Below are 26,578 nucleotides of genomic sequence, written 5' to 3' on the forward strand. Positions count from 1 at the left end.
ATTTTTGTGGAAATTCTCAATACAGCATTTTTTATATATATATGTATATATATATATATATATATATGAATCATGGGTTTTTTCTTACAAATATTTAAGTGCTTGCCTCTGACTTTGTCGTTTCCCTAAATATCCAAAGTAATTACTATTAATCTGACCATATGATGTAGGATTTTTTTTTTTTAATATATATAATGGGTTGAATTACTGCTTTAAATCTGTAAGAAATTCAGGCTTGTTAAAATGGATAATAAACCTGGGTGAAATTGAAAAAATATTATATGCGTATCGTGTTTACTTTAAAGTTATCATCTTAAATGTTTAATGCATCTCTTAGCAGATGTATTTCTGTCAGTTCTGTTTATTTAAAGAGGTTTATCTTCTCTGTATAAAGTAGTTCCAGTGTCAATCTCTGTTATCAAGCATACATGTAGAGTTTACTGTGCTTTTGTGTAATACTTGTAATCTTGTTTTTAAAATGTTTTTATTTTTTAAATATAACTTTTGTTTCATTACAAACTGAGATCAAAGAATTTTCTCTGTCACTGTTACCTTGTATGACTTTGGTTGTTATTATCCCAGATGATGTCTGTCTTAAAATTGAAAATAGCTATAAAATAGGTTAACAGTAGTAATGAAGTGCCCTTAGCCCTTATATTGTTGAGGAGTATTTGTATTTGTGTAAAATAATTCTCCCTAAAATGACTGCGAAAAAATCTGATGGGATGTGGAAATAGGTTTTATTTGTTAAAGTGAAACTTTATCTATTCACCACCTATTTTTTGTGCCAGAATGGTCCCAGGCTCAATCTTCTAACATCTGTTAATTCCATCTAGTCCCATCAGAGGGCTTCTTTCTTCATTTTGCTTTTGTTTGTAGGTGAATATGGGAAGTACCAAAGTAATTTTCACTCTGCTTTCTGTTCACATCATGTGCGTGACAAGAGCAGCAAATAACTGTAGAAGAGCTTTCCAAAGTGTTGGCTCAAATAGGTGTTTACACAGATGAGGATAGTTAATATTGAAATCAAAGCAGCTGATAGTTGTGTATCTTTTTGAGTAGTAACTAGAGGTTCCCCTAGAATAAAACATAATAAATTATGTCTTGCATATTTTTTCTGAGATTAGCTTAAGTCACAGTCTTTCTACAAGCTTTACATCAGAGAAATTTTCCTCTGTTCCAAAACATACCCTGACATTCAATTAGTGTAGTTCTTATTAAGTACCATTTTTAGTCCTGAGTTTGTTCACCTCTTGTACATGCAAACCAGATCAGTTTTGCTTCTCACCCAAGCATACTGTTTTATTAGTAGGTAACATGAACTTAAATAGTCATTATTGACTGGTAGATAAATGCTGATCTGCTTTTCTCTGTTGTTTAATAAATGATGGGCATATCTTGTAGTCTTCTCTGAGAAGTGACTGGAGTTATGAATATGCATCCAAAGATCATATTGTTTCACTTTGCTTTTTATGAAGCTGTGTTCTTCTAGAGAAAGTTTATGTTCCATACAAATTGGGAAAGATTCTCATTAACACAGCAGAATGATTTTTGGACCTCTAAATGTCTTTCTTACACAGGTACCATAAACATCAGGTGTTTTCTTGATTTGCTTAGACGTGAATATATCAGCAGCTGGTGTAAGCTTGAGTTCACCCTCAGGTCCCCAGCTACCAGCGATTTGTACTGCTATTCAAGCTCTGATAGCATTCTTGTTAAATGCAAAATAGGCCTTGCTGAATTTTTATTGCCTCCTTTCTTGCTCTTCTGTACCCAGGATGTTACAGGAATATGTTTCTGTGGGCACTTTTTTCAGTAAAACCACCAGAAGAATTCCACAGTTCTTCCTCTGACTTTTTCCAGTTTTGCTTTCTCTGCTAATACTAGCTGCATTATTTAGTCATTTATGTAATCCCCTGCCTGGTTCTTCCATTCACCTGGTAGAATTAATGACTGCTGTACCAGCAAGACTTTGAAGTACTCAGCTTTAGAGTACACTGTGTTCTCCTGCACACATAGCAGTTTGTGATGGATGGCTCTCTCAATCACAGCTAGAAAAACACACTGCTAATGTAATTTTTGTAGAGAATAAGCATGAGTTTTATGTCAAATCTATTCAATGCAGACAGGATTAAGCATGGAAAACAAAATACTACATAGTAATAGAGTGACAAAAACCAGCAAAGAAGGGCTTAGCACTTACTGTCAGGAGTTTTAGAGGTGCCTGTTGTTACTCCTGATGTTAGCATTTGTGATTCAGCTCTTCAGCTTGCTCTAAGAGTGAAAAAGAGAAAAGGGAACTTGACCTTGACCTCAGGAGTGCAGCTTGACCTCATTGCTACTGGAAGAATCATGGAACTGCTTTTCCTGATGCCATAATACCTTCCTTATATCCAAAGAAAGTTTTAGCAGCAAAATTGCATGACACATGACAGAAGGGGGCTTAGCCCAGTAAATGCAACACATAATTTTTCTTTTGGGGAAAAAAATGGGGCACAGGCTTCCTGGTAGTCAGGTGGAATTTGCCTTCGCTTGATTATAATCAGCTTTGTTCTTTTGTTGGTGTCACCTCAACCATACACTGTTGCTATCTGCCACTTACTGTCATAAAGCTCAGCAGGGAAAATAAACAGGCCATAGTAGCATCTGTCAGTGTCTTGGCAAGATTTGGCTGGTCATTTGAAGTGTTCTTTTTTCTGTGGGTAGGATATGAAGTTAGAACTATGTTTTGTATATAGGGATCATTATTTTTAGAACAGCAGCAGGTCTTAGCCTCTGCATGTAATCCGCTCAGACAGAGGCACATGAGGCATCAAGGTTTGTGCAAGGTATCTGTGGAGCTCAGTCATTAATGTTGAGTGTAATTTGAGTTGTGGAAGCATGGATGCTCAAATAACTGAATTGTGTGATAATTTGAAGTCCAGTGCCTCATTTTCAGTGCCTCATGATGTCCCTGTCTATGGCAGGGGGATTGGAACTGAGTGATCTTTAATGTCTCTTCCAACCCAAACCATTCTGTGATTCTGCCTTCATCTGTGTCAGCTTCTGTTTCAGACATGGGAGATATGTGATAAAATTTTTTATGAAATCGGATCCAAACATAAATAATTCTTAGTACATTGGTGTTCTGTGTATTGAGCAAAGTTGATGCAAGACTGTCCTGTTAACTGCAGCCAGTGTGCCACCAAGTTTGGAGTGTGCACATATTGCAGACAGAAATCTGCATGTTCTCAGCAGCCAGGGACAATGCATATAGAGGGTATCTTGGTACATATAAGGGTTATCGGGGCCCATTTGAGAAAACACCAGCTGAACTGCATGCATTTGATGCTGCCAATGAGAAGGCTTGCCGAGGATGTCATCCCTCAGCTATACATAGCAAACTCAAAGCTCCTTACAGAGAAACCTCTTACCAGTCACTTTCCACAAATGGTGCATGCACCTAAAAGTACTTAGTGAAAATCCTTCAGAGGTATTTAATGCAAAAGCAGTTAGTCTCTGGTGTTGTTCAGAAGCCTGCACACACCACCAGCAAGGAGGAAGTGCAGGGCAGCTGTAGCACAGCACTTGGGCTAGTTTCTCATTTTGTTTCAACCAGGCTCTGCCACCCCAAGAGCTTGTCAAGATGTGTGACATGGGGGGGCTTGACAACCTGATTGCCAACACAGCCTATCTGCAGGCAAGGAAGAGTGGAGATGGAGACACAAAGGAGATGCAAAAGAGACGTAGGAGCCTCTCGCTGCCCAAGGTTGATCAGTGCAGAGATGTTAGACAGTCCATTGTGGCTGATTATGACAACATCTGTGAGCAGCAGCCCATTGGCAAGAGATTCTTCAGAGACTTCTTAGAGACAGTGCCAGAATATTTGGTAGCTAAAGACTTCCTGGATGAGGTGTCAAACTGGGAGTTGGCAGAGGACAATATCAAGAGCAGTACCATGGAGAATATGATAACCAATTTTCTTAAGACAGGCTCCAAAAACTATCTGGCTTTTATGAGCTCTGACTTGGCCAGCAAATGCCAGGCAGCTACTGCAAATGACTATGAGAAGGTTGTGCAGATGGCCAAGGAGGAAACCAAGCTCTTCCTTAAAGGCAAGCCATTCCAGGACTTCCAGACCAGCCCCTTCTATGACAAATTCCTCCAATGGAAAGTTTTTGAGAAGCAGCCAGTAACTGAAAAATACTTCTATGAGTTCCGAGTGCTGGGCAAAGGTGGCTTTGGAGAGGTAAGAGCTATACTTTTACAGATGTGGGTCATTCCTCCTGTTTCAAGACCAGCAGCTGAGTTTGCAAAGAGGAACTTGCAGTGGGTTAAGTAGTTATCTAAGCTTCTGCAAAATTCACTCTTTCAGATTGTCCATTTCACAAAAATTAGTCTGAGTTTATCAGTGATACGGGGTCCAGATGCCTGTTAGTGAAGAGCTACTCTAGAACTTTTATGTTCTGTATCTATGCTAGTAAAAAACCAAGTTTCTTTACAAAAGCTTGCGTGACTGTTCATATAGTTAATCATTAGTATTCTCCTTGGCACCTTCTTAGCTGGTGCTAGCGCGCACTCCCACATAATTCTAGATGCGGTTTAGGGAATAGCACAGATTAGGATCTGTTCCCAAACACAGTATGAGTGAAGCTACTTTTATCCAGATGTAAGACTGTAGCTATACAGGTGAAAGCTGTATATACCACATATTCTTATGGACAGGGAATTGTTCCTTTTATTTGCTAATTCAAGTCTATTAATGTCATCCTCAAGAACTTTGCGTAAGGTGCACCATACACTGGTCCTGGACAAAGCAGATTGTACACTTGGTTTTATGATGGTTTTCTCTGCTAATATACTCCACCATAGAAGTTAGCTTTAGCAGCTACTAGTAGGTATCTGTGATTCCCCAGTTCCTGTCTTGATGCTGTAGTCTGTATGTGTAAAATTCCTTCATTACCTTTCTGACTGCATCTTGTTTGTCTAGGTTTGTGCCATCCAGGTGAAAAATACTGGCAAGATGTATGCCTGCAAGAAACTGGATAAGAAGAGGTTGAAAAAGAAAGGGGGAGAGAAGATGGCATTACTGGAGAAAGAGATCTTGGAGAAGGTTAACAGCCCTTTCATAGTCACACTAGCTTATGCCTATGAGAGCAAAAGCCATCTGTGTCTTGTTATGAGCCTCATGAATGGAGGGGATTTGAAGTATCACATCTACAATGTAGGAGAAAGGGGTTTGGAAATGAAGAGGGTCATCTATTACTCAGCTCAGATCACTTGTGGGATTCTGCATCTCCATTCTATCAAGATTGTGTACCGGGACATGAAACCAGAAAATGTCCTCCTGGATGATAACGGCAATTGCAGACTGTCTGATCTTGGATTGGCAGTGCAAGTCAAAGAGGGAAAAAGCATCACTCAGAGGGTGAGTATAAATTCATTGAACATGGGTGGTGAGAAAGGAAGCTGTTCTATTTCTAATGCATTCAGGTTCAAGACTTAATTCCCCAGGATTTGTTCTTTGATAAAGACCTTAGGTGGTCATTTCAATCTAAGAGACAGGTGGTAAGAAGATTTGGTTGATTAACTCTCTAGATGCTGCTGTGTAGTAAAATAACTTCTCTTACTCAGAAATGGTAGAATCACATTTACCTGTTGTTTCTCTTAGATAAACTCTTGAGCTGATCATTTTAGAGAGGCTAACATAGGTTCCTGGAGCAATAGTGCATAGTCAGGGATTTAACCAATTACTTGGTTGTTTAATGAGCAGCAGTCAAAAATATTACTTCTCCTGTCTTCCATTTTTGCTTTTAGAAGAATACAGTTTCTTGTAGATTACTCTGAAGTGATGCTGCTGATCTTATTGCAAGTGTTCATGGTGCTGCACAATAAACCCCTGCCATCTTTCCCTCAGTAATTAATTCCTAGAAAAGTCGATAGACTTGATCACAGTTTGCAGATGTACATGCTTCTGTGTGTAGGAAGAAAGAGATGGATGATTAGCTGGTTTGTGCTGTTTGAATCAGATGTGCAGCCTGGAGTCATCCCAAACTAACCCAGATTTGTAATAATGTCATGAGATTTCCGCAAGAAAGGTGTGTTCAGGTAGCTTAACTATGAAAAAAGCATATTTGTCCTGAGGAGTCTGGAGCTTAAAGATGTATATAATGAGGGAATGTGTCAGAAATATGTATATGAGAATATGAAGAAATGAAAGCAACGTTATAAACTGGTCTAACTGCTTTCTATTAAACTCTCCAAGTCTTTCAAGTTCCTCTAGAAATTCAGTGGAAGAGAGATGACCTGCTAGTAGCCTTTTGGATCATTGAAATACACACATCTTTTGATGCTATTTCTTAATACAGTGATTTGTAGTTTGATGGATTTTTTTTTTCCCTGGCCATCTAAAAAGTTAGCATTATGAGTGGTTTTAGTTCTCAGTGAAAGAAATTCTGGAAACTTATGTAGTTTAGATAGGAAGTAATTTTTTAATGAGACTGCATTGTTTTAGATGTGAAAATATAGTTTCTATGAAAGCTAAGGCAGGCTTTTAAGTAGACCTTGTGTGAAATGGGAATGTTTTGTTTGTGAAGATGGCATTTTGATCTGTGAACCCAAAGCTTTGCAAGTTACAGATGCATGCAATTGCTATGATATAAAAAGAAATAAATCCTTTTGTCCAAGGGCACTTTTTCTACTTGTAACTCTGTAGGGTTTGGCAAAAGAAACAAAAAAAAAATCAAATGAAAGTGTATTTAGAAATGTCTAACTACTTCTATTGGTAGTAGGGTAGAATCTCAAAGCAGTAGTGGACAAAGTTGTTGTTCCTCCTCGTTTTCTATGACAGTCATGAAGTTGTATAATGATTTTTCTTCTCTTGTTGTTCACTGGTTCTAGGAGTGCTCTTCACTCTTATATGGGTCCTTTTATTAGAGGAAAAACTGCAATGGATAATACACTACATGATTGTAGTGTGTTAAAAGGGATTTCTGCTAAAGGCTGTTCTCTTTGTACAAGAAATTGAAATAGAAGGAAGAAAAGTACAATTCGTTTTTTTTCATATTATAACTATGAGGAATTTAAATGAATAATAATTCCCAGTATTATTTTGCATTTCTATAAACTTGACCTTATTTGAGTCATTTGAAACCAACTACTACAAACATTTATATAGCGTCAGATATTACTACTATTTCATAGTAATATCTTACACAGGAAGACCTAAAAACACCTTTACAAAATTCATTGTATTGAGCTTCACTGTGTATCCCTGTAATAAATAAAACTGGTACAGTTAATTTTTATTTACTAATCACAGTTATATTGTGACTTAAAATTGGCAGAAAGTTTGTATCATAACATGCTTTTTGAGTATGACTACCAAATTGTTATCACTTTAATACAGTTTTGAGAGAAGATAGTTGTATACACTTGGGTTTTTTTACCAGAAAGATATATGGCTGAAAGACAGATCCATTAAATTAAATTTAATCAGTTGCACCATTTTGTGAACACATTTTATAAGAGCAATTTTATAAGCTAAAGCAGAAAATCTATTCTTCCCGGCCAAGTTTGTACTGTACTGTATATCTGAGTGAAGTGCTTGTTTCTGGGTTTTGGATGATGGTCCCTGAGCTTAAAATTTTCAGTCACTAACTATAAGGAAAATATTATTGATTATAACATAGAATCTTTTCATTTCAACTTATTTAACCATATACAAAGAATCCTTCTGGTTTTATGGATGTTGTAATACAATGAACTTCATAACTCCAGGAGTTCTGAATTTAAAGCCTTATAACGCTCTTTTATGACCTGGGTCTTCAATATTATACTTAAAATACTGTTCTATTGCACTGCAAGAGTAATGTCTAACTTTGCTTTAATTGTATTCATAAGTCATTCTGTTGCCTGAAAGTAATTAACTAATATGCGTAGTACCAGGTGAAACCATGGTTTAACTGTCTTACTTACTTACTTATACATATTATGAAGAATGAAGATAGTTTATTTGTTAAATGTTAAGTGGAAAGGATTTTTAAAATTTCACCTACTGCGATCTGTCTGTAAGGTGATGTATTTAAAAATTTGGCTTTTTTTTCCTGCTGTCTAATGAAAGCTTGTCAGCTTCAGTTGTTCAGTTTTTCGTTTTATTTCATGTTTTTCATCTTAGAAACCAGTAGCAGCAACTGTTGAATGTCTTGTTTTGATGAAGTACTGTTTCAGAGGGTGGGAAAAGTAATGTGCTTTTCTCAGTTGTATTGTAACATTTTACTTTCATTGAACAGATTTCTACAATGCAAGCTACCCTTACATTCATTAAAGCTATTCATATTATGCGATTGTGTTCATGCTAAGTATGGACATCCTGTTTCAGTCACATGCTCTGAAACAAAAAAGCAGAATTCTTTTTTGAAAACAGAGCACTTTCCTCCAAATTGTTTTCTTCAGGTGTGAACTAAATGAATATTAAATATGAAGTAAAATAATTAAAGATTTTTCAACAACTGTCTAAAAATACCTCTCAGCGATTTAGGTTTTTCTTCCTGAGTACTAATCTTTTCATGATCTCTCAATTTCTTCAGGTATTAAGTGGATTTTCCTTGTGAGTAAGCAAAATAACATAGAAAATTCTTCCCTACTTTCTATTTATCAGGAGGAGCCATTTTTTTAAGCACCTGCTTAAAAATATATTCATCTGCATGTGTTTAACTGTAACTATGCTGGTATGAAAATATCTCTTAATACACTGGAGACAGTGAAACAAAACAGCGGTTTTCCACCTTTTTTTCTATGTCTTTATTTTTTGCTGCATATTATAAGTAGAAACATCATGTGATGACTTTGATCATTCCTTATACAAGGTTGAATAATATATCCTATATGGATTTATGAGTATTTATTTAATGATATTGCAAAAAATAGAGTATTTTGATGCATTCTGCAGGTTTTGCACACCTCTAATGAGTCACTGAAGATATATTTCTTCTGCTTTCAAAGCATAAAAAAAATCCTAGCCCCTCATGTATGAATAAATGCACATCACCCATGGATCAGCTGGAGGATCCATAAATCCCTTTTGTAAATCTTGTTAGGGATTAGGTTATCACATGGCACAAGTGATAAGCTAGTTAACGAGTTCCTGTTTTAGACATTTTCCAAGTTTTTGGTAGAGAATTCTATGAAACTTTAATGTTTATGAGCTGTTTACCAGTCCAAGATTATTTTCTCTGTGAGTGAAAGGTTTTATGAATTTTAGAGGGGTGACTTCAGTGTGGTCTTCTTATAATGTATGTTTATACTGCAGAAAAAGCACTGTGCAACTGATAATTTAATACTTAGGTAATTGAGCAAGTAGCCTTGGTATCATTTATCATTACATACACTCCTTTTGAAATATGTGTGCTTTATATCAATTGTCTGTAATTATAAATAAAAAAACCCTACTTACAAAAACAGTGCTTCTTGCAAAGGTCTAGAAAGAGTTGGATACCCAGCCTTAGTTTTCTTTCTTCTCAACTGCTAAAGCAGCAAGTGGAAATACCCACTTTTCTATGTGAATGTTATTTTGAACATACATAGGCAGTTGTAATTGGTACAGTAATAATTATGGAGTGGTGTTCTGATTTGTCTTTGTGAAGTGCTAGCTGGCTTTAGAATGGAGAAATCATAGAAAACCTTCCCGTAAGTCTGAGCAATAACAGTAGGAGGCAGTTGAAAGCTACTTACAATGTATTTTTTCTTACTGAAACAAACATGGATGAGATGGGATTTTCTCATGGTATGTACATGTACCTGTGCAATCTACTTAGAAATGTATATATGCACAGTTAGGCAGAGTTCTTACTGACATCTCTGGAAACAGAAATAAACTCTTTGCCAGTGATAATTATTCAGGACTTTAGCAAACTTTTCATATAAATGAATATATAGGATCTGTTCTGATGTGTTGATCATACCATGCATAAACTAGATAGTATTTTAAAATTGTGCCTTTTTAAATCTTGAAATTCTCTTGGGCTTATACAATTGAAATGGGCAACAAGGAGAAACTTGAGAGCCTGCAAAGATGGTCTTTGTGCAAGCAAAATGTTTGTATAGTTACATACTCGCTTGGTTGATTCTGGAACTAGTTCTTTGTACATGTGACAGAAATGAGGAGTGTGCATCCCAAGTTTATCCGCTTGAACAGTGTAACCTGGCATCCTTTTTCTTGAAGTCTCTGTCACTTTTTCATGTACAACTCAAAATCCACTTTTTCTATGAGTCAAACGTTCCTGCCCTTATCCAGAAGAGTACTACTACTCAGTTTCCTGAGAATGATTGTGAGAAAAGTGAGCATATTCTGTTTACTACTACCCTCATATCCTCCCCATATCAAAACATAGAGGACTTAATTCCATTTTTCCAGAAGTCAGTGCGTATTTGCTGTTTATTTCAGGAAGAACGTTTCACCCTTTGTGGGTATGGCTTTTCTGCAAAGCAACTGTTGCATGTAAATTGTGAAGTACTTTTGTGCAGATGCATGTGAGCCAAAGAGCTTAAATATTGACATAATAACAGTGAAAAATAAAACAAACATTTTTGTAGTATTTATAAAAGTGCATTCATATCTTCAGAGGTTTCAAGCTTCTTCACAGTTTTCCAGTGCTATGTTTTATATATTTCAAGGACGTAATAATATTTTTATAGGAAAAACATGTTTTGGTAAAATCTTACTCAGAATGTCCTTTTGCCCTCCCGTATGTTTGTTTATTGTAAGATTCTATTTCTTAGGAAAACAGAAGGAAATCTATTTAGATGTTCCTGAAACTTGCAGTGTAATTTCAAGGCAGTAGAGAAGTGTGAGGAGGGTTTAGACTTGTAAAATAAAAAATAACTCAGCAAGCTATTCTACAGTTGACCTTTAGCCACTGTCACGTGCCATTCTTATTGGATAAGAGTCTATAAAAGTTTATTCTTCCTTTGCATTTTGAAAAATTACATCCCTTCATTTGTTCAGGATTAGTGACTGCTTTTTTACAGTTTCAAAACCACCATTCTGCTTATGTATCTTTAAGTATGACATGTAACACTATGTTTTTACCAGCAGAACCTTGTTCTTTAAAGTGTTGATTATCCCAGTTGATATAAAGTATGTCATCGTGATAGGTATTTCAGGGTTTTTTAATCTCTGAAACATATAACTTACAGAATGCAACCTTATTCGCTATGAATGCCATGATCATGAGGGGAGCAAAAAATATCTTGTGGGACCATTCTGCCTTCTGCACTTTTGGAGATGGCAGAAAGGGTAGCAGAAAGGGTAGCCATCTAAAATTCTGAGAATGCAATGTGTCTTATGAAATGCATTTCTTGCACACGGTGTGCCACCCATGAGACATGTTTTTCTGTCTAGGAAAAGACATTGGAGTCCTTTAAAACATCGCATCAGGTCTCTCTGCATGACTTTTAACCTTGTTCTTCATTCAGTTTAATCTGACAGTTAATAAATGCTGTGTCATGTTCTGTAAAAAAGCAAGAGGTAAGATTCCTTATCAAGTTCTTAGAGCTGCTAGAAAACTTAAATTAAACTCTTTGAACTTTAAACACTATGTAAATACGACTGTTTAGTCCCTTTGTCTCTTTAGGCTCGTTATTTATTATAAAAATAATATACATTATGGAATGATCTCTTTGGTAAATTATTTGTTGGACCACTTGTTGGTTCAACATTGTCAAAGAGGTTTTTATTTTGTTGGTAAGAAACGCAATATTTAGCTGATAACTGTTGATTTGACAGCTTTGACCGGAAGCAGTATTGCAGGAACTGTAAGCTATGGGATGGTGAGGAGTGCAGTACATCTGTTCTTCTTGGACCAGATGTGATACTCCGTTTACTGTAACAAGTAATGACTTTTTTATGAAGACGAAATAGAACCCTGAAATTACACAAGCAAGGGAAAACTGTGGGCTTGGTTTTGTGCATTGTTCAAGTTTATAACCTGCTAGTGAAAGACAGCAGGTTCAAAATACTTAGAGGTGATTCTTAACACAGGGGGTAGTTAAGCTGCAGGACTCTTTTGCAAAAGCTCTTGTAGGACCTAAGAATTTATGTGGATTAAGGGGAAGAGTAGACAGTTGATGGAAGACAACTTTATTGAGCAAAACCATTTCTGTCTCTGGAAACCCTTGAACTGCAAACAGTCAGTCTGGAGAGAAGTATCGATGTGCATGCAAGGTTCTTACTGTCTTCTCTTGGAATCCATTTTTTTTTACCAATTCACAGACTATAAAAACCTTGCAAATACATTGATGCTATAAATCCAGGAAGATGGGTACTGTCCATATGGGCCTTTAGTCTGATGCAGCCATTATCCATCTTCCTGGATTTATAATTTTGAAGAATTGTACCTTCAATGTTAGTCATAATCCTAAAAGATAAGGTGGATGAAATCCCATGGATTTCAGTGACAGACAGTAACCAGCCAGGCCTCACTGTCATTTGCACTGCTTGACCTACAGGGGCTGTACCTACACTGGAGGGCCAAGACCCTTAAGGGGGCACCTTGCAGTCTTGTTCCGTTGGTCACACTGGGACTGAATCACAGAATCACAGAATAGAGTTGTAAAGGGCCTTAAGATCATCAAGTTCCAACCCCCCTGCCATGGGTAGGGACACCTCGCTCTAAACCATATCACCCAAGGCCTCGTCCAACCTGGCCTTGAACACTGCCAGGGATGGAGCATTCACAATCTCCCTGGGCAGTCTATTCCAGTGCCTCACCACCCTAACAGAAAAGAATTTCCTCCTTGTATCTATATCTAAACTTCCCCAGTTTAAGTTTTAACCCATTACCCCTTGTCCTATCACTACAGTCCCTAATGAAAAGTCCATCCCCAGCATCCCTATATGCCCCCTTCAGATACTGGAAGGCTGCTCTGAGGTCTCCACACAGCCTTCTCTTCTCCAGGCTGAACAGCCCCAACTTTCTCAGCCTATCTTGGTACTGTAAGACTCCAGTGAGTTTAAATAAATCCTTTACGTTTTTTATAGTTCCAAGATAAAACAAGCCATCTGACAATCTAGCTAGGACATCCTGAACTTCTTCACATTTACACAGTGGCTTTTTGGCTTTCTGTCCATCACGTAACGACGGCTTGGTCAGAGATGCTGAGCTCTTATGAGTTCGACATACAGGGACTGCTTATGGACCAGTGAATTACCCACTGCTGTAGAGTCTCATTCGTTTTTTTCTCTTTGTCCTGTTTTAGAGAGAGCCACCTACATGTGGTGCTATGATACTACATTTGCATTCAATATAAAGAGCTTCATAAAATATATACAGAGCTAAGTAGATGGATAATTTTCTCCCCTATTAATACTGTTTATGGAATATTCTGTGGTCATTAAATAATAAACCCATAAACATTTCTGAAATGAAATATAATTATTCCCTCATTGTAGATGGGAGATGGTCAGGAGAAATTTAAAGTGAAATTAAAAGGAAAGTTGTGTTACAGGAAGACTAGAGAACCTGGCAATTCTTGAATTCTAATTGTGTGGTTATGAGTCTGTGCCAAATGTTCTGCTTGTCCTATATGCTCTATCCCTGCAATGTCTGTTTGCTTCACTGACTCTGAATGCATATTTCTTCTGATGATACTTCACCAAGGTGGGTATGTTAGCAGATTCTATCTTTGGTGGGGATCTGAGGAAGAAAGCAAGGATATACTCTAGAGTCCAGAGTTAAAATTGGTGCCCAGTTACTGCTTTGTCCTTTCTCAAGCCATTTATCCCTTTTATTTTCATACAGTGTGAATCTAAACTGAAAACCATGCTGTAACTGTGTCTGTTTATCTTCCCTGCCCTTACTGTCACAGAAGTGGCTTTCTCTTTCATTTGTGCATCTTTCTTGATTTCAGACTACTTATGTCCAAGCTTAAAAGAGTAAAAACAGATGGTAGATTTTATTACTACTCCAGTTTGAACCCAGAGGCAGTCTTGTCTCCTTAGTTTTGTTTTTGTTTTTCCTAATATAGCAGAAATTCGTTTTGTCCCTTTTGTGCTTTTACCTGTGCAGGGTTTTTAAGGCAAACAGGTTTTCCTCTTAGAATTATGTGGCCACATGAAAAAAACTTTTATCTTGAATTTTATGTAAGCAAGTGGGATTCAATAGCTCCTGACTTACAGTCTTTCTCATTCTCTTTTCTAGTGCTCTGAACAGGCTTTCTTGTGTTCCTCTGATTCAGTAGCCCATCAGTTTATGATGGGCTGTCCCATCATAAGGTCCTTCCCTTTGCTAAGCATTAACAGGATGCCAAAATCTTTGTTCTGTGAGACTTTACAAGAGTAGTTGGGTTTGATTTTATTTTTTTTTTCAAAAGATAGTTGCCTATTCATTTGATCAACTGGCTTCTTGTTGCTGTTATGAACACGTGGTGAGAACGTGTGGAGGAACTGCGGTTATGTGTGATTCATTTAAATTACGCTCCATTCCTCCTCACAGTGGCTCTTGGGAGAAAAAATGAAGATTCTAAAGCGAGTGACAGAGGAAGATCAGTTCTTTTCTACATCTAGGGCCTATTAGCTTGTGTGCAGAGAAGAGTTCTCTGTGGTCTGTTCCTGCATTCCTGCAGGGTCTGTTAAGGCCATTGCTGAAGGAGGGGAGGAACAGCTGGACAACAGAACAAAGCAGGCAGTGGCACCCCTTGGAGGAAGGAAGGACCAAGCCCCAGGAAACAGCTGATAGAGCTAAACTGAGCTTGTTTTTTTTCCCGTGTTCAACAGTTCTTGTGCCATGGCAAACAAAAGATAGACATTCTGATTTGCTTTGCTGTTTGGTTTTTAATATCTATTGAGTTTGTTTTGCAGAGATCTGTGGGAAAAGGTAGAGACAGATCTAAATGCCATTTCTCCTCATTTGCCTGTTTCTGTTCTGATGAAAGCGCTTCAGAGAGTTCTTTCTTTCTCCCCTGCCTCTGCTAGAAGCTGGGATAATGCTGGTGTTTAAGGGACTTTCCCTTCTCAGGACAGCAATCTGAATAGGATGTCTGAGCATACTTACACTATGTTCCTCAGTCTGCCCAGCGCTGTGGTGTGCCAAGTACCCGTTGACTGTCCTGGGTACTAAGTGCACTTAGTGCTTCTCAGGATCACATCTTATATTATTGAAAGATTATAGTTATGTGACCTTTTAAAAATGTATGCAGGATCTCATCTCACAAAAAAACCATTTGTGTACTTTCAGATGAGTCATTTCTACTATGCCCTATCAAACCCACTCAAAGCACTTAATGGAACTTCTTCACTAATGTATATGAGGATAACATTTGGTCATTACATTTTAGAGGATTATTGAAAAATTGTATTTTGGGTTGTTTTCAAGATAGAGAAACAAAGGGAGAAGTAGATCTTTAACTTTTCAAAAGCAGGTAAATGAAAATTTAATCGACTGAAATTTAATTACTGTTTTTGTATTTCAGACAGCACATGCAAGTTAAGGCATCCTGCTCATTACCACAAAAGACAGTACGAGATGGAGAGCAAACAAGAAATAGCTAATATTACTCTAACTATAGAGTTATGTGCCTCTGTGGGGCATATGATTTCTGCCTTCTGTAAAAAATGTTTGGATAATACCATATTCTTTGGCTCCTTTGTGATACTCTTTTGTGGTGTCCCATTAGACGCTTCCAGGTAAATGAAGGGGTAATTCCATGTGTATATGTGTCTCTACGAGATCACTTGAGTCATCAACACATATGTTAAATGGTTCCTGGTCTTAGCAGAAATCCTAGAGGAAAAAAGAAGATAATGTGCTTGTTCTAAGCTTCAGCCAAAACCTAATGCACATCCTAGTGTAAAGCTGACAAGAAAGGAATTCAGTTTCTGAGCGTGGGTTTTTTTTATATTTCCCTGTTGCCATTAAAAGTGTGAAATTTACCCATATTTTATAAGATCCAGTAAGAAAGGGTTTTTCAGTTAATACAGTTCTAAATTTACTTATAAATTGTATTGAGTGAAAACAACCACAAAATCATACAAACCTAGTGATTTTTTTTGTGTGTGATAAACACACCTGTAACCCATAATTAGGGGTATCCATTCTGAGGCATGGTCAGGTAACTCTGACTGAATTAAATCTTCAATACCAGCCCATGGAAAATAGAGCCCTTTTCAAAAATAATGTTTTTATCTTTTTTGTGATACCTTTTAATTCCTTTGCTTTCTGCTTTTATGTATCTTCCCCTTTTACATTGGAGTATAATTTACAGTATATTAAACTACTCCTTGGGCTGCTGAGAGTAACCTATTACTTCGATTCATTTTTGCTTTAGGAATCAGTGGATACATTTTCCACCTAATAAACTGGTTTTTGCTGCTCAAATCTCTCTACTGCTAGTGGGAGTTGGATAGTTTGAAAACGTTTTTCACTAAGTTTGCTTTACCTGTTTATATAAACCTTTGAGTCAGCGAGGCTGCCTTTCATGTTGCCACAGGATCTTTTTTCTTTGAAAGATGATCTGATTTTTGACATTTTGTTCGGTATAATGATTAGTGCAGGGATGTTAGGTTTTAGCTTTCCTCTAATACTGTCTGCTTCCCAAGAAGCAGAATTAAATCTTCATTTGAAAGGTGTATGTTCTTCCAGTTCCAGGGGTTTAAATAATTCCTTTGTGTTCCTGAATACAGCAAATGCTTATGGTTTTGTCATCTATCTTCCCAAATAAATTTGGCAAAGCTCCACATATGTATAAATAGTGGAAAAGACTAAAATTTAAGCTCTTTTCTTCCTTTCTTCAAATTCTGATTTTGATAAAGGTTGCAGAGATCTGTCTTCCCCCTGCTTGTTTATGTGTTTCCCCCCTAAACATCAGTGCTGACTACTTGCAAAATGTGTTTGTTTCTGCTATAAAATGGTAATATGTCAGTGGGTTTTGAGCCTTAGGGGTTATGACATCAGGTTTAGATTCCTGCTTCTCAGCCTTGTTCCTTCATTATGATCATAGGGAAGCTTCAGGATTGGTAGTGATTTTTTCAAAGATTAGGTATAAATTTTGATGAAGTTCCATGAGAAAAACATCTCTCATAAAATTCTGAATTGGAAAGGTTTGACGTATCAGAGGAACAAGATAAGTTTCTAGACTTTTCTCAGATTGAGCTGGATCAGCTCAATAACAAGCCAGAAGATTTGAGTGATACCAATTTAGAATTCTGACTCGTAATTCTTGTTTACAGTAACCCCATCCACACTCTTTTACTTTAGTCTGAAGAGAGGCTGTTGTTGGTCCATCTCTACTTTCTATTAAACTGTAGTCATGAAGTAGTCTTGGTCTGTGATTATGATCTTGTTTTCTCTTGTGTTAATTACCATGTCAAAGCACAGAGTTCTTCCATATGGGGTGACTTGTTGAAGGTTATGTGGAAAATGCACATGGGAGAGACTGAAGTTACCTGGCAACTATTTCTTATGAAAAAGTGGAAGGAAAGAGAGGCAGTCTGGAAGGAGCTGCCTCGAGACACAGTTACGACCAGAGAATTCTGGCTTTTCCAAGTCAGATTTATCCAGCTCCTGTATAATGATGCTGTTGCAGCTAAGTTATGTCTTATCAGAAAGACCATACTGTGCTGTCAGGGTACATTTTGATGATGATATGACTCATCAGTTCTTCAAGGCATTAGTGCCCCAGCTTCATCTCAGTAAAAATGTTTATTGCTTCCCAGAAAGGGAAAGAAAAAAGAAAAACCAAAAAATATTGAGAAGCCTATTTAGTGTCTGTGTTCACTAACCTGCAATGAGCTATGTGTGCCCCCTTTTGTACCAGACTTTCCCTACTGCTTTCAACTTCTCCTCACCCTTCCAGGTTTCATGACCTTCTGAGGCCGTATGAATTGGGGTTCTGTGGTCTGTATTTGAGCAGTTGACCCCCTTTCTGAACGGAGAAATAATTGTACATAAAAATGTAATGCTATCAGGGTTTCTCTCAGTATTAACTTTTGCTTAGACAAAAACAGTGCAAATTACCTGTGGAATTACGTCAGCTGCTGCAGTGCCCGTATGGCTCTTCTTTACTTTTGTGGCTTTAGCGAGAAAGGGAATGGTTCACTTTTTTTTATCTTGCTTTCGGCCTGGCTGATATTTGTGTTGTTCTCACCTCAACCAAATGGATAATTTTTCTCTATATCCTAAAAGTGGGGAAAAAACCCTCCAAACCCAACCAAACACAAAAACACAAAGAAGGAAAACAAACTGGATTTAGTTTTCTGTCCATTAAGTTTATGCTGTAATTGATGCTATGATATTCCCTTGCACACATTGTTTACAGTGGAGTATATGCCATAATGTGTAGTGGTATGACTCAGAAATACTGAGCCTGAAGTTGCAAAAGTTAGAGGAGTTACACAGACCACATAAAGTAAAATTGATCTGTTGAGCTGTGCTTTTTAAAAACATAATTTGCCCAGATAAGCTCTAGTTTTAGTTATCTTTTTTTAACTGTCTTGCTTTGGAATGAATCTCTGTCATTACTTGTGTTCTGGTAGCAGTAAAAATGACCATCTTGAATAAACTTTGGTGGGATTTGCACAAACATATTTTTTTATTGTAAATTGTAATATTATTTGAACATCAGTCCAAGTATTTCAAAAAGGTAAAAGAGGGTCAAGCAACTTCTGAAATAATTATCACTGTTAGCTGCATCTGGGAAATACGTAAAATAAGATACAGCATCAAATGTGGAGGGAAGTGTTGGGTCAGCTGTGGGAATGCTATTCCAATTGAAATATCACACCCTCAGTCATGTAACAGTGCAGCAGAAAGCAGATAGAGAGGTTGTTGTCCTCCTCTCTTCCCTCCCAGGTGAATCAGCTCCCTGGAGAGAGGCAGCAGGGGCTGTTTTGAATACTGTACAGTCTGACCCCAAGGGGAATGTGCCAGGCTTGGCCTGGGAAGGAATCAGGCAGATTCCTCTCTCAAAGAGCAGCCACTTCTCTTGAGGAGGGGTCTGTTAGTGCTGTATACAAGTATTAGTCTTTATTCAGAGAGCTTTTCTCAGTTAGGGAATATGAACTTATTATTTCACCTGAATGCATGTAATTTACTAATTATAATTTTCATAAGTTTACTTTCTTACAGTGGTTTTACAAGGTTTTTCTTGGCCCTTGATGGTAGTATTTCCTTCCAGAAATCAACAGGGAGTGAGGGTGAGAAGTTCCTCATGCAGCTCAGCTACTGTCTTGATGAGAATTTTCTCATGGGCCAGTTCTAACTACTGCATAGGGTGGGAATCAGTGATTGTCTGATTTTTGTCCTATTTTTCATCTTTTCAAATTGATTGCTAATTGTGTTTACAGAAAAAGCTGGCAAAACTGTCTTCAACGGGAAAAAATAACATGGAAGAATAAAGCAATTTAAACATTAATTTAATAAAAAAGCCTTCAAGGTAGAAACTGCACAGACATTTCACCTTTGAAGAGCAGATTTAAAACAGTTTCCCCGTATGCTAAGATGTTTAAAGACAGGTATAGTCCCTATGCTAAAACAGTTACATCTGAGTTTCTAGATACAAAATATATCAACTGCATTACAATGGTTTGGAAGAATCATAGACTAGTTTGTTTAATTGTATGCATTTCATTACTGACATCATACAGTAAACTGGTTTGTATGTTTGCAATAGGCTGGGACAAATGGTTATATGGCTCCGGAAATCCTGAAGGAAGAAGATTACAGCTATCCTGTGGACTGGTTTGCAATGGGGTGTAGTATTTACGAGATGGTCGCTGGGCGAACACCATTCAAGGATTTCAAAGAAAAGGTCGATAAAGATGAGGTTAAAAGAAGAACTCTGGAAGATGAAGTGAAATTTGAACATGCCAACTTTACAGAGGAAACAAAAGATATTTGCCGGCTGTTTTTGGCTAAGAAAAAGGAGAGTCGTTTAGGAAGCAGGTATGCGTTACTTCTCCAACTCTGTAGAAGCCAGATTAAAGCTGCAAACATTATTTTGCATATTACTCAAAATAAGGTTAGATCTTTGCTTTCTGTAAAGTACTGAATTTTCCCTTCTAGGAAGAGAGAGGTGGAAAGTTGTGAAGGTAATATGGAAATAAACAATTTTGTTGTGATTCTTTCTCTGTCCTTAAACTAGTCATAGGAGCTCCCTTCTTGGTATTTTGTGGGGTTAGGCTTTATGTAGTCTTAGGAGAAGGGAGCAGTCCATTCTACCTGCATTTCCTAAAGGTAATGGGTATTCAAGTAGGTACCTGCATCTATGCTAACGCAGACTGAATGCAGAATCTTAAACTGTATCACTTACTGGAATGATGTGGGCAAAAATCCAGATCTGCAATGTGGATTCTCTTCCCTGCAGATATCTAACTTAGAAGGCCGCGTCATTGGCTTCTCACTGAGGAGACCTTAACCCCTCTGCATGACTCAAGTGCTTTAAAAAAAAATGCAGTAGAGCTCCTGATCATCCTGACTCATCCCAGGGAGAAAAGAGAGGAAAATAATATTGGGCATGATTTCTTATAAAGCAGAACATTTTTAAGGACTTCAGGGATGGTTTTGGGTTGATGAGGGATATATCCATGATTTAGCATTTCGAGTAACTGTTCAGTAAGAAAAAAATTGGAAGGTTAGGCATTGTAATAGTTAACTTGTAACATCTCTGATCCCTGTGACATCTGTGTGTATAAAAAAATCATTTACTGCGTTTCTAGTGAGACAGATGTGGGATCTGCATTTGCAATATAGACAAAAGAAATATAGTAAAAATGTAAAAAAACAAACAAGCAAATCCAAAACATATAGGAAGCTGATAGTACCTGTCTTGACAATACGCCATTATTTGGATTGCCTATAAATACAAATGTATGTATGAGGTGCTTTTCCAATCTAAAGGTGGAATAGACACAGGGACATAATGAAAATACACAGTCTTCTAAATCTATATTTCATAAGAATGTGGAACAGTTTTGCAAAATGTTAGACATATATTTGCCTGAAATAGTTAACTTTAATGAAAGGTTACATATAATTAATATATGTATTCTTAATATTTAAGTGCTAAATGAAGACAACTGCTCTTTGTGCCTGATGAGTTTTCCTAATAACTCTGCAAGGCTGCAGGAAAACAAAAGACTTCCAAAAGCACATGGAGTGTGTTTGATACAAGACCTGTATTATTTTCAATGCATTTAAGAATTACCTGAAAAGGAATTTGATACTAAACGAGTCAGCATGCTTTGTGGATATTTAGTCTTGAAGCATTTTGTGAAGTGAGTAGAAGAAAATGAAATTTAGAGATTCTGAGTGACTTAGTTCATTCAGCAAGTCTGAAGCAAAACCAGCAACAGACTATTCACTTACTGTAACCACATTCTCTTTGCCAAGGGAATCATTTACAGTCATTCTGTCTTATTAATGTTACGTTATTTCTCAGTAGTGGGAGAAATATACACAGAAAAGTAATCGTGCAGATTATTTATAATTTTCTGCTGTTTAAGATACTCTTATGTGCTGTACATAGAGAAGGAAAACAGTATGATGTATACCATGCTTGGGCACGATACAAAATAAAAGCCTGCATGTACCTTTTAAAGAGGGTGATACTATTCAGGACAGCTCATCCTTATGTAAAGATTAGCACTGTAATTCTACTAAGGACACGAAGACCTTGAGTTAGCTACATAAGTGCTTGTTGCATAAGTTAAAGCTGCTCAAGGACTGCTTTACTTTGCACACCTGACCTTTTAAAATTCTCCATTTTTATTGAGGACTATGTCACTGGCTAACTTGGGAATGATATAGCCATTTTTCTCCACTCAAGCTTTTTGGCATCTCAAATCCCAAAATCCCAATTCTGTAAAGTGATTTTTTTTTTAATTATTTTGTATCTTTGATGGAGGAATAAAAAAATGACAGACTTGAGATAAGTTATTTTGCCTTTCCTATTTAAGTTACATAAACGTGCAATTCATATTGGAAGAGCTCTAGTTCACCTACAGCTAGTTGGAAGATGCCTCGGTTCCAGTAGATGGCGTTCCTGTAGCTTTATGGTTTTAAATGTTTTATGGTTTTGGTGGTGTCAGGAAATGCATCAGAAGGATAAATACTGCTGCAATCCATTCTGGAGCCTTCACCAGCTGCTTTGACTCATGTAACAGAAAGGAAAAGCAAAGTAAAGTGAAACTTTTGTGGGTGCATCTGCCCAGTAGGAGCATCAGCACTACCAGCTCTCTAGCATTCCAGGACACTTGTTAATTTGAATAGCAACTGTAATGCATTTCAAGCTAGCAGTGAATGTAAATAAATCACACCAGGCTCAAGGGCTGCTCAGGTACTTGGTTATCACTAGCTAGTTAAGTTAGGAGGTGATTTTACAAGACTATATGCAGAAGTCATGATTCCTGTTGGCTTAATCTATACATTCATAATCATGTTCATACAGCTATTTTGGATTGAAAACAGCATATTTTCATAGGCCAGGGTGCCCACATGGCAGCATCTATTGTTCTTCAGGATGTAATTTAGCATCCTTGTCATTGTGCTGTACAGTGGTTAGTGGCTGGTAAAGAAGAACCAGGCAGCAGAAGCATAAAATGATAGTTCTGTACCAAGGGAGCTGAAAAGTACAGCTGGTAGTTTCATCTCAGCTGTGCCTGGGTAGCAGCAAGGCAGGGTAGAGGCACAGCAGGACAGCAAATGAGGACCTGGCAAGAGTAGCAAGCTAGAGGAGCTGTTTTGCATACATAGTATAAGGTCTTAAAAAATTGAGATTTTCTGTAGTCACACAAATGTACTAATTCTTTATGGTGCTTCTGCACATCTGCAAAGATAAAAAGACTTACCAGAGGTTTGCATTACATTTTGTTCATCTCAAACATTGTCTAGAAATACATGAGGTCTTATACTTTGCTAAGTGTATGATTTTGTAAGGAATTGGGAAAAGAAAAAAGCAACATGTTGGTAACTACCATTTTCTGGGGCCAAAAAACAGGCAATTTTTTTTTCCTTTGCTTCCATTTTCAAGACCACTGCATGCATAAATACATTTAAAAAGAAAAAGAGTGCATAAGTGTAGAAAAACAGTGGCCCTCTCTTCACTTACCACTAGAATTCAAAATTCAAACTTTGTATGCTGTGATGCTACAGGCACCATTCAAAAACCGTGATCATTGGTCATGGTTTAACAAGCACACATTTGAGGCTGAGACTATTCTTATAACTGGAATATCCTACAAGTTTCTTCCTGGGTCTACAATGAAACAATTTACGGTTTCTTTTACAGCAAAAGTTCTCCCTGAGCTCTGCAGTTGTTTTTCAGAAGATACACTTAAAATATGTTTTTACAATTATTTTAGTAATTTCTGAATTTTATTATTGGGTTTTAATAGTATTAATGATTATGTTTGTGACAGTGGTACACATACTTTTGCTATTATCATAATTTGTGAACCATGCTTAAAATGTTTGTTAATTTATAATAGTTCATTTGAATAAGAAGACTCACTAAAACTGGGAGTGCTTGTTAGAGCAACAGAACTGAGTTTTATGATGTAAATACCTAGTTGCTTTGAATTAAGATAAAACCAGAAACGTCATTTGTCACCAGTTCCCTGTTCAGACTGTTGTTCCCCAGAGTCAGTCCCTAGATGTATTAAACTCAAGACTGGATACATTGGGTTAATAGATATTCTGATCTTAGTTATATAGAGAGGTTTAATATGAACTTTCATTGTTGGGCAGTAAATCCAATGGTTTGCCTCCCCATCCTGCTGGATCTTCAGTTCTGGTTAAAGTGTATCTTTGGTTATGGGTATCTCAGTGCACTGGCAAAAGCAGCACTGCAACCCTTGCATGGCACCTTGCCCGAACTGATTTACCCTGAGAGGTAGAGTAATGAATAATGGGCTCAGGATATTTTCTTCTTGTCAGCTTTGCTTATATTATGCAATGAAGTGTTCTTTCATTATGAAGAAAGGAATTGTTTTGCATGAGACATGTATCTTTATCTCCTTACTTTACAATACTCTGATGTATATGACACAGACACATCTCTATCTGTCCAGAGCAGAACATCATACTGATTAATACACTTTTGCTTTATTGCAGAAATGAAGATGATGACCCAAGAAAACATAGTTTCTTCAAAACAATAAATTTTCACAGGCTAGAGGCAAACCTTATTGACCCTCCATTTGTGCCAGATCCATCAGTTGTCTATGCCAAAGATGTTACAGACATTGCTGACTTCTCTGAAGTACGAGGAGTTGAGTTTGATGACAAAGATAAGCAGTTCTTCAAAAAGTTTGCAACAGGGGCTGTCCCTGTAGCGTGGCAGGAAGAAATTATTGAAACAGGACTGTTTGAAGAACTGAATGATCCTAACAGAGTAGATTCCGGGGGTTACGCAAATGGAGGCGAAGCTAAGTCAGGAGTTTGTTTGTTGTTGTAAATACCACATTGTTAACAAAAAAGAGTAGCACCCACGTCAGAACTTTCCATGTTCTGGCACTGTTTCAGAAACTCAGTGCATCTGTTTAAGAAGAACCAGTCGGTGTAATATGACATTGGCATGCTTTGTAGGACCACCAGCTGTATAGACTATATTATTTTCCTTTGCTCTAACAAAGAAGATTGTATTTTTTGTTTTATTGGAGAATTACCAAGATGAAGAACAATATTTCTCCAAGAAACTTAGAATAATAGAAATTCAGAAATACAAAAAGCAATCATAAAGTGAAGAGGCAACACCTTTTGAAAATTACTGACTACCATTTTGGATACAATGATTTGCTGGTTTTCTTTGTATTTTCTTGTTATTTCTACTAATGTTTCCTCTTCCACAGTTTTCAGAAAAGATTTTTAATTTTTGAGTAATATTCACAGTTAGTCAATGGAGCTCATATACCATGTCAAACGTGGAATCTTATTGGTTAGCCAGACTGTCTCTTGTTTTCTTTATTTCTGTTAGGTTTTGGATGATTTGATTGTAATATGTTCAAATTGTCATAAAATGTAACAGAAGGCTCTACATATCACTAGGAAATAAAGCTGACAGGATCAAACTATTCAAAGTTGATTTTAACAGAGTGAAGATAAGATTGCACCAATTTAATCGAATAAAGAATTTATTTATTATTAAGTGTATTCTTTTAAGTTGTAATATCATATACAAAGAAAACGTGTTTATAAGTAAGTACACATTCTTTTTGACAATCAATTTAAAACTTTTATTAGGTTTCCTGATAATTTTGATGATATTTTCATGATAAATTAAGCTATAAACAGACACAATTTTTAACTCACTTTTTACAAGACATGTATTTCAGTGCAATATAAATTTTAATTAAGTAGTTGCAAAATGTGTTAAGTGCTGCAGTGGTGCAAAGATGATGTGTGCAAATTGACACTATCTTGTGTTTTATTTTTCAATTTCTTGGCAACCTAAATTGAGTTAATTGGAAACATTTCTGCAAGTACTTGCTACTGCTGAAGTGTATTACTCATAAGATGCATCCTGCTGATTTTCTGTGATAAGAAAATTGGTGGTAGTTGTTTGCAACAACTTTTAAAACTGATTCTGCGTGCTGTTTACTGTAGTCTACATACCCATCATTTCCATTGCCCAAAGCGGGAGCTTAAACCACTCCAAAAGAACACACATCCGCCCTCCATTACAGCTAGGTGAGACCAGTTAGTGCTAGTGGCATCAAACTTAATGTCCCAAATTGGTACACCTCAAATCCATAGAAATGCCATTTTACAGTCCCCCAGAGCCATAAAGCAGTGCTGTGAAATAGCTGTACGTTTTCCAGTGCATAACTGATTTTCAGTGTATACATGTTTCCATATGGAAAAAGGTTATGTATAGACAGAAATGGATTTTAATGTCATGTCAGAATCATATATCCCATATGATACCAGGTGTTGCAAGTCTGGGTTTTTCCAAATATGTTGCAATACTGAGATCTGTGATTTCAGGACATCATATGCATAGAACATTAGGTTATTTAGTTTTAGAACTCAAAGTCCTGTTGGGATTTATTGACACTGTATATTGGTGAGATACTGTAATGTTAAGTGTTCCATTAATCATTCAGAGAAACACATCACAAGTCTGATAATGCACAGTTTGGCACGGTATATAGCAGAGAAGAATGTATTAGTTTGAAATCATTTTAATTTTCAAAAATTCTCTATTTCAGAACATCGACAACTGCTGTTTGCACTACGAAGAGAGAGAGCAGAGCAAAGATTATGTCTGTATTTCTGTTAGTTTTGAGTGTGTCTTTTAAACATTCTTTTCAACTTAAGGTTGAACGCTTGGTTGACTTGTTCTTCCTGTCTGTGTAAAGTTCTTTGTTAAATTTTCAGGAAGCTATTTTAACATCCTGCTTCACTACAACAAAACAATGCCAGCGATCCTAAAAGATGTATGTATTTGCTGAATTGTCCTATTGCAGCATATGATGCTCCTCAATGTGAGTAAATTTAAATATATATGCAAGTGTTCAAGATCAGAGCCCAAGTGAAAAGTATTGACCAAGTCATGAGATGTTCATGATGAAAAATGAGGGATGAAGTTGTGGGAGAATAACCTTGTG

The 26,578-nt window shown here is 36.9% G+C and overlaps 1 protein-coding gene across 1 annotated transcript; it reads left to right on the forward strand.

Moving 5' to 3' along the window:
* The first annotated feature begins 50 nt into the window (after positions 1–50).
* Positions 51–25,116, forward strand: GRK7 (G protein-coupled receptor kinase 7). The gene is made up of 4 exons (XM_061365244.1): positions 51–4,228; positions 4,970–5,407; positions 19,645–19,916; positions 24,084–25,116. Exons 1-4 carry the CDS (start codon positions 3,626–3,628, stop codon positions 24,424–24,426), a joined length of 1,656 nt encoding a protein of 551 aa, XP_061221228.1. The 5' UTR covers positions 51–3,625; the 3' UTR covers positions 24,427–25,116.
* Positions 25,117–26,578: the final 1,462 nt, after the last annotated feature.

This window comes from Neopsephotus bourkii, unplaced genomic scaffold, assembly GCF_033783945.1.
Source record: "Neopsephotus bourkii isolate Nb327-2 ecotype Australia unplaced genomic scaffold, CSIRO-AGI_Nbou_v1 NB_1279, whole genome shotgun sequence".
Lineage (NCBI taxonomy): Eukaryota > Metazoa > Chordata > Aves > Psittaciformes > Psittacidae > Neopsephotus > Neopsephotus bourkii.

Coding starts and splice junctions, on each gene's coding strand:
- GRK7 (XM_061365244.1), top strand. CDS start 3,626: ATGTGTGACATGGGGGGGCTTGACAACCTGATTGCCAACACAGCCTAT. Junction 4,229..4,969: donor GCAAAGGTGGCTTTGGAGAG/GTAAGAGCTATA, acceptor TTGTTTGTCTAG/GTTTGTGCCATCCAGGTGAA. Junction 5,408..19,644: donor GAAAAAGCATCACTCAGAGG/GTGAGTATAAAT, acceptor TGTTTGCAATAG/GCTGGGACAAATGGTTATAT.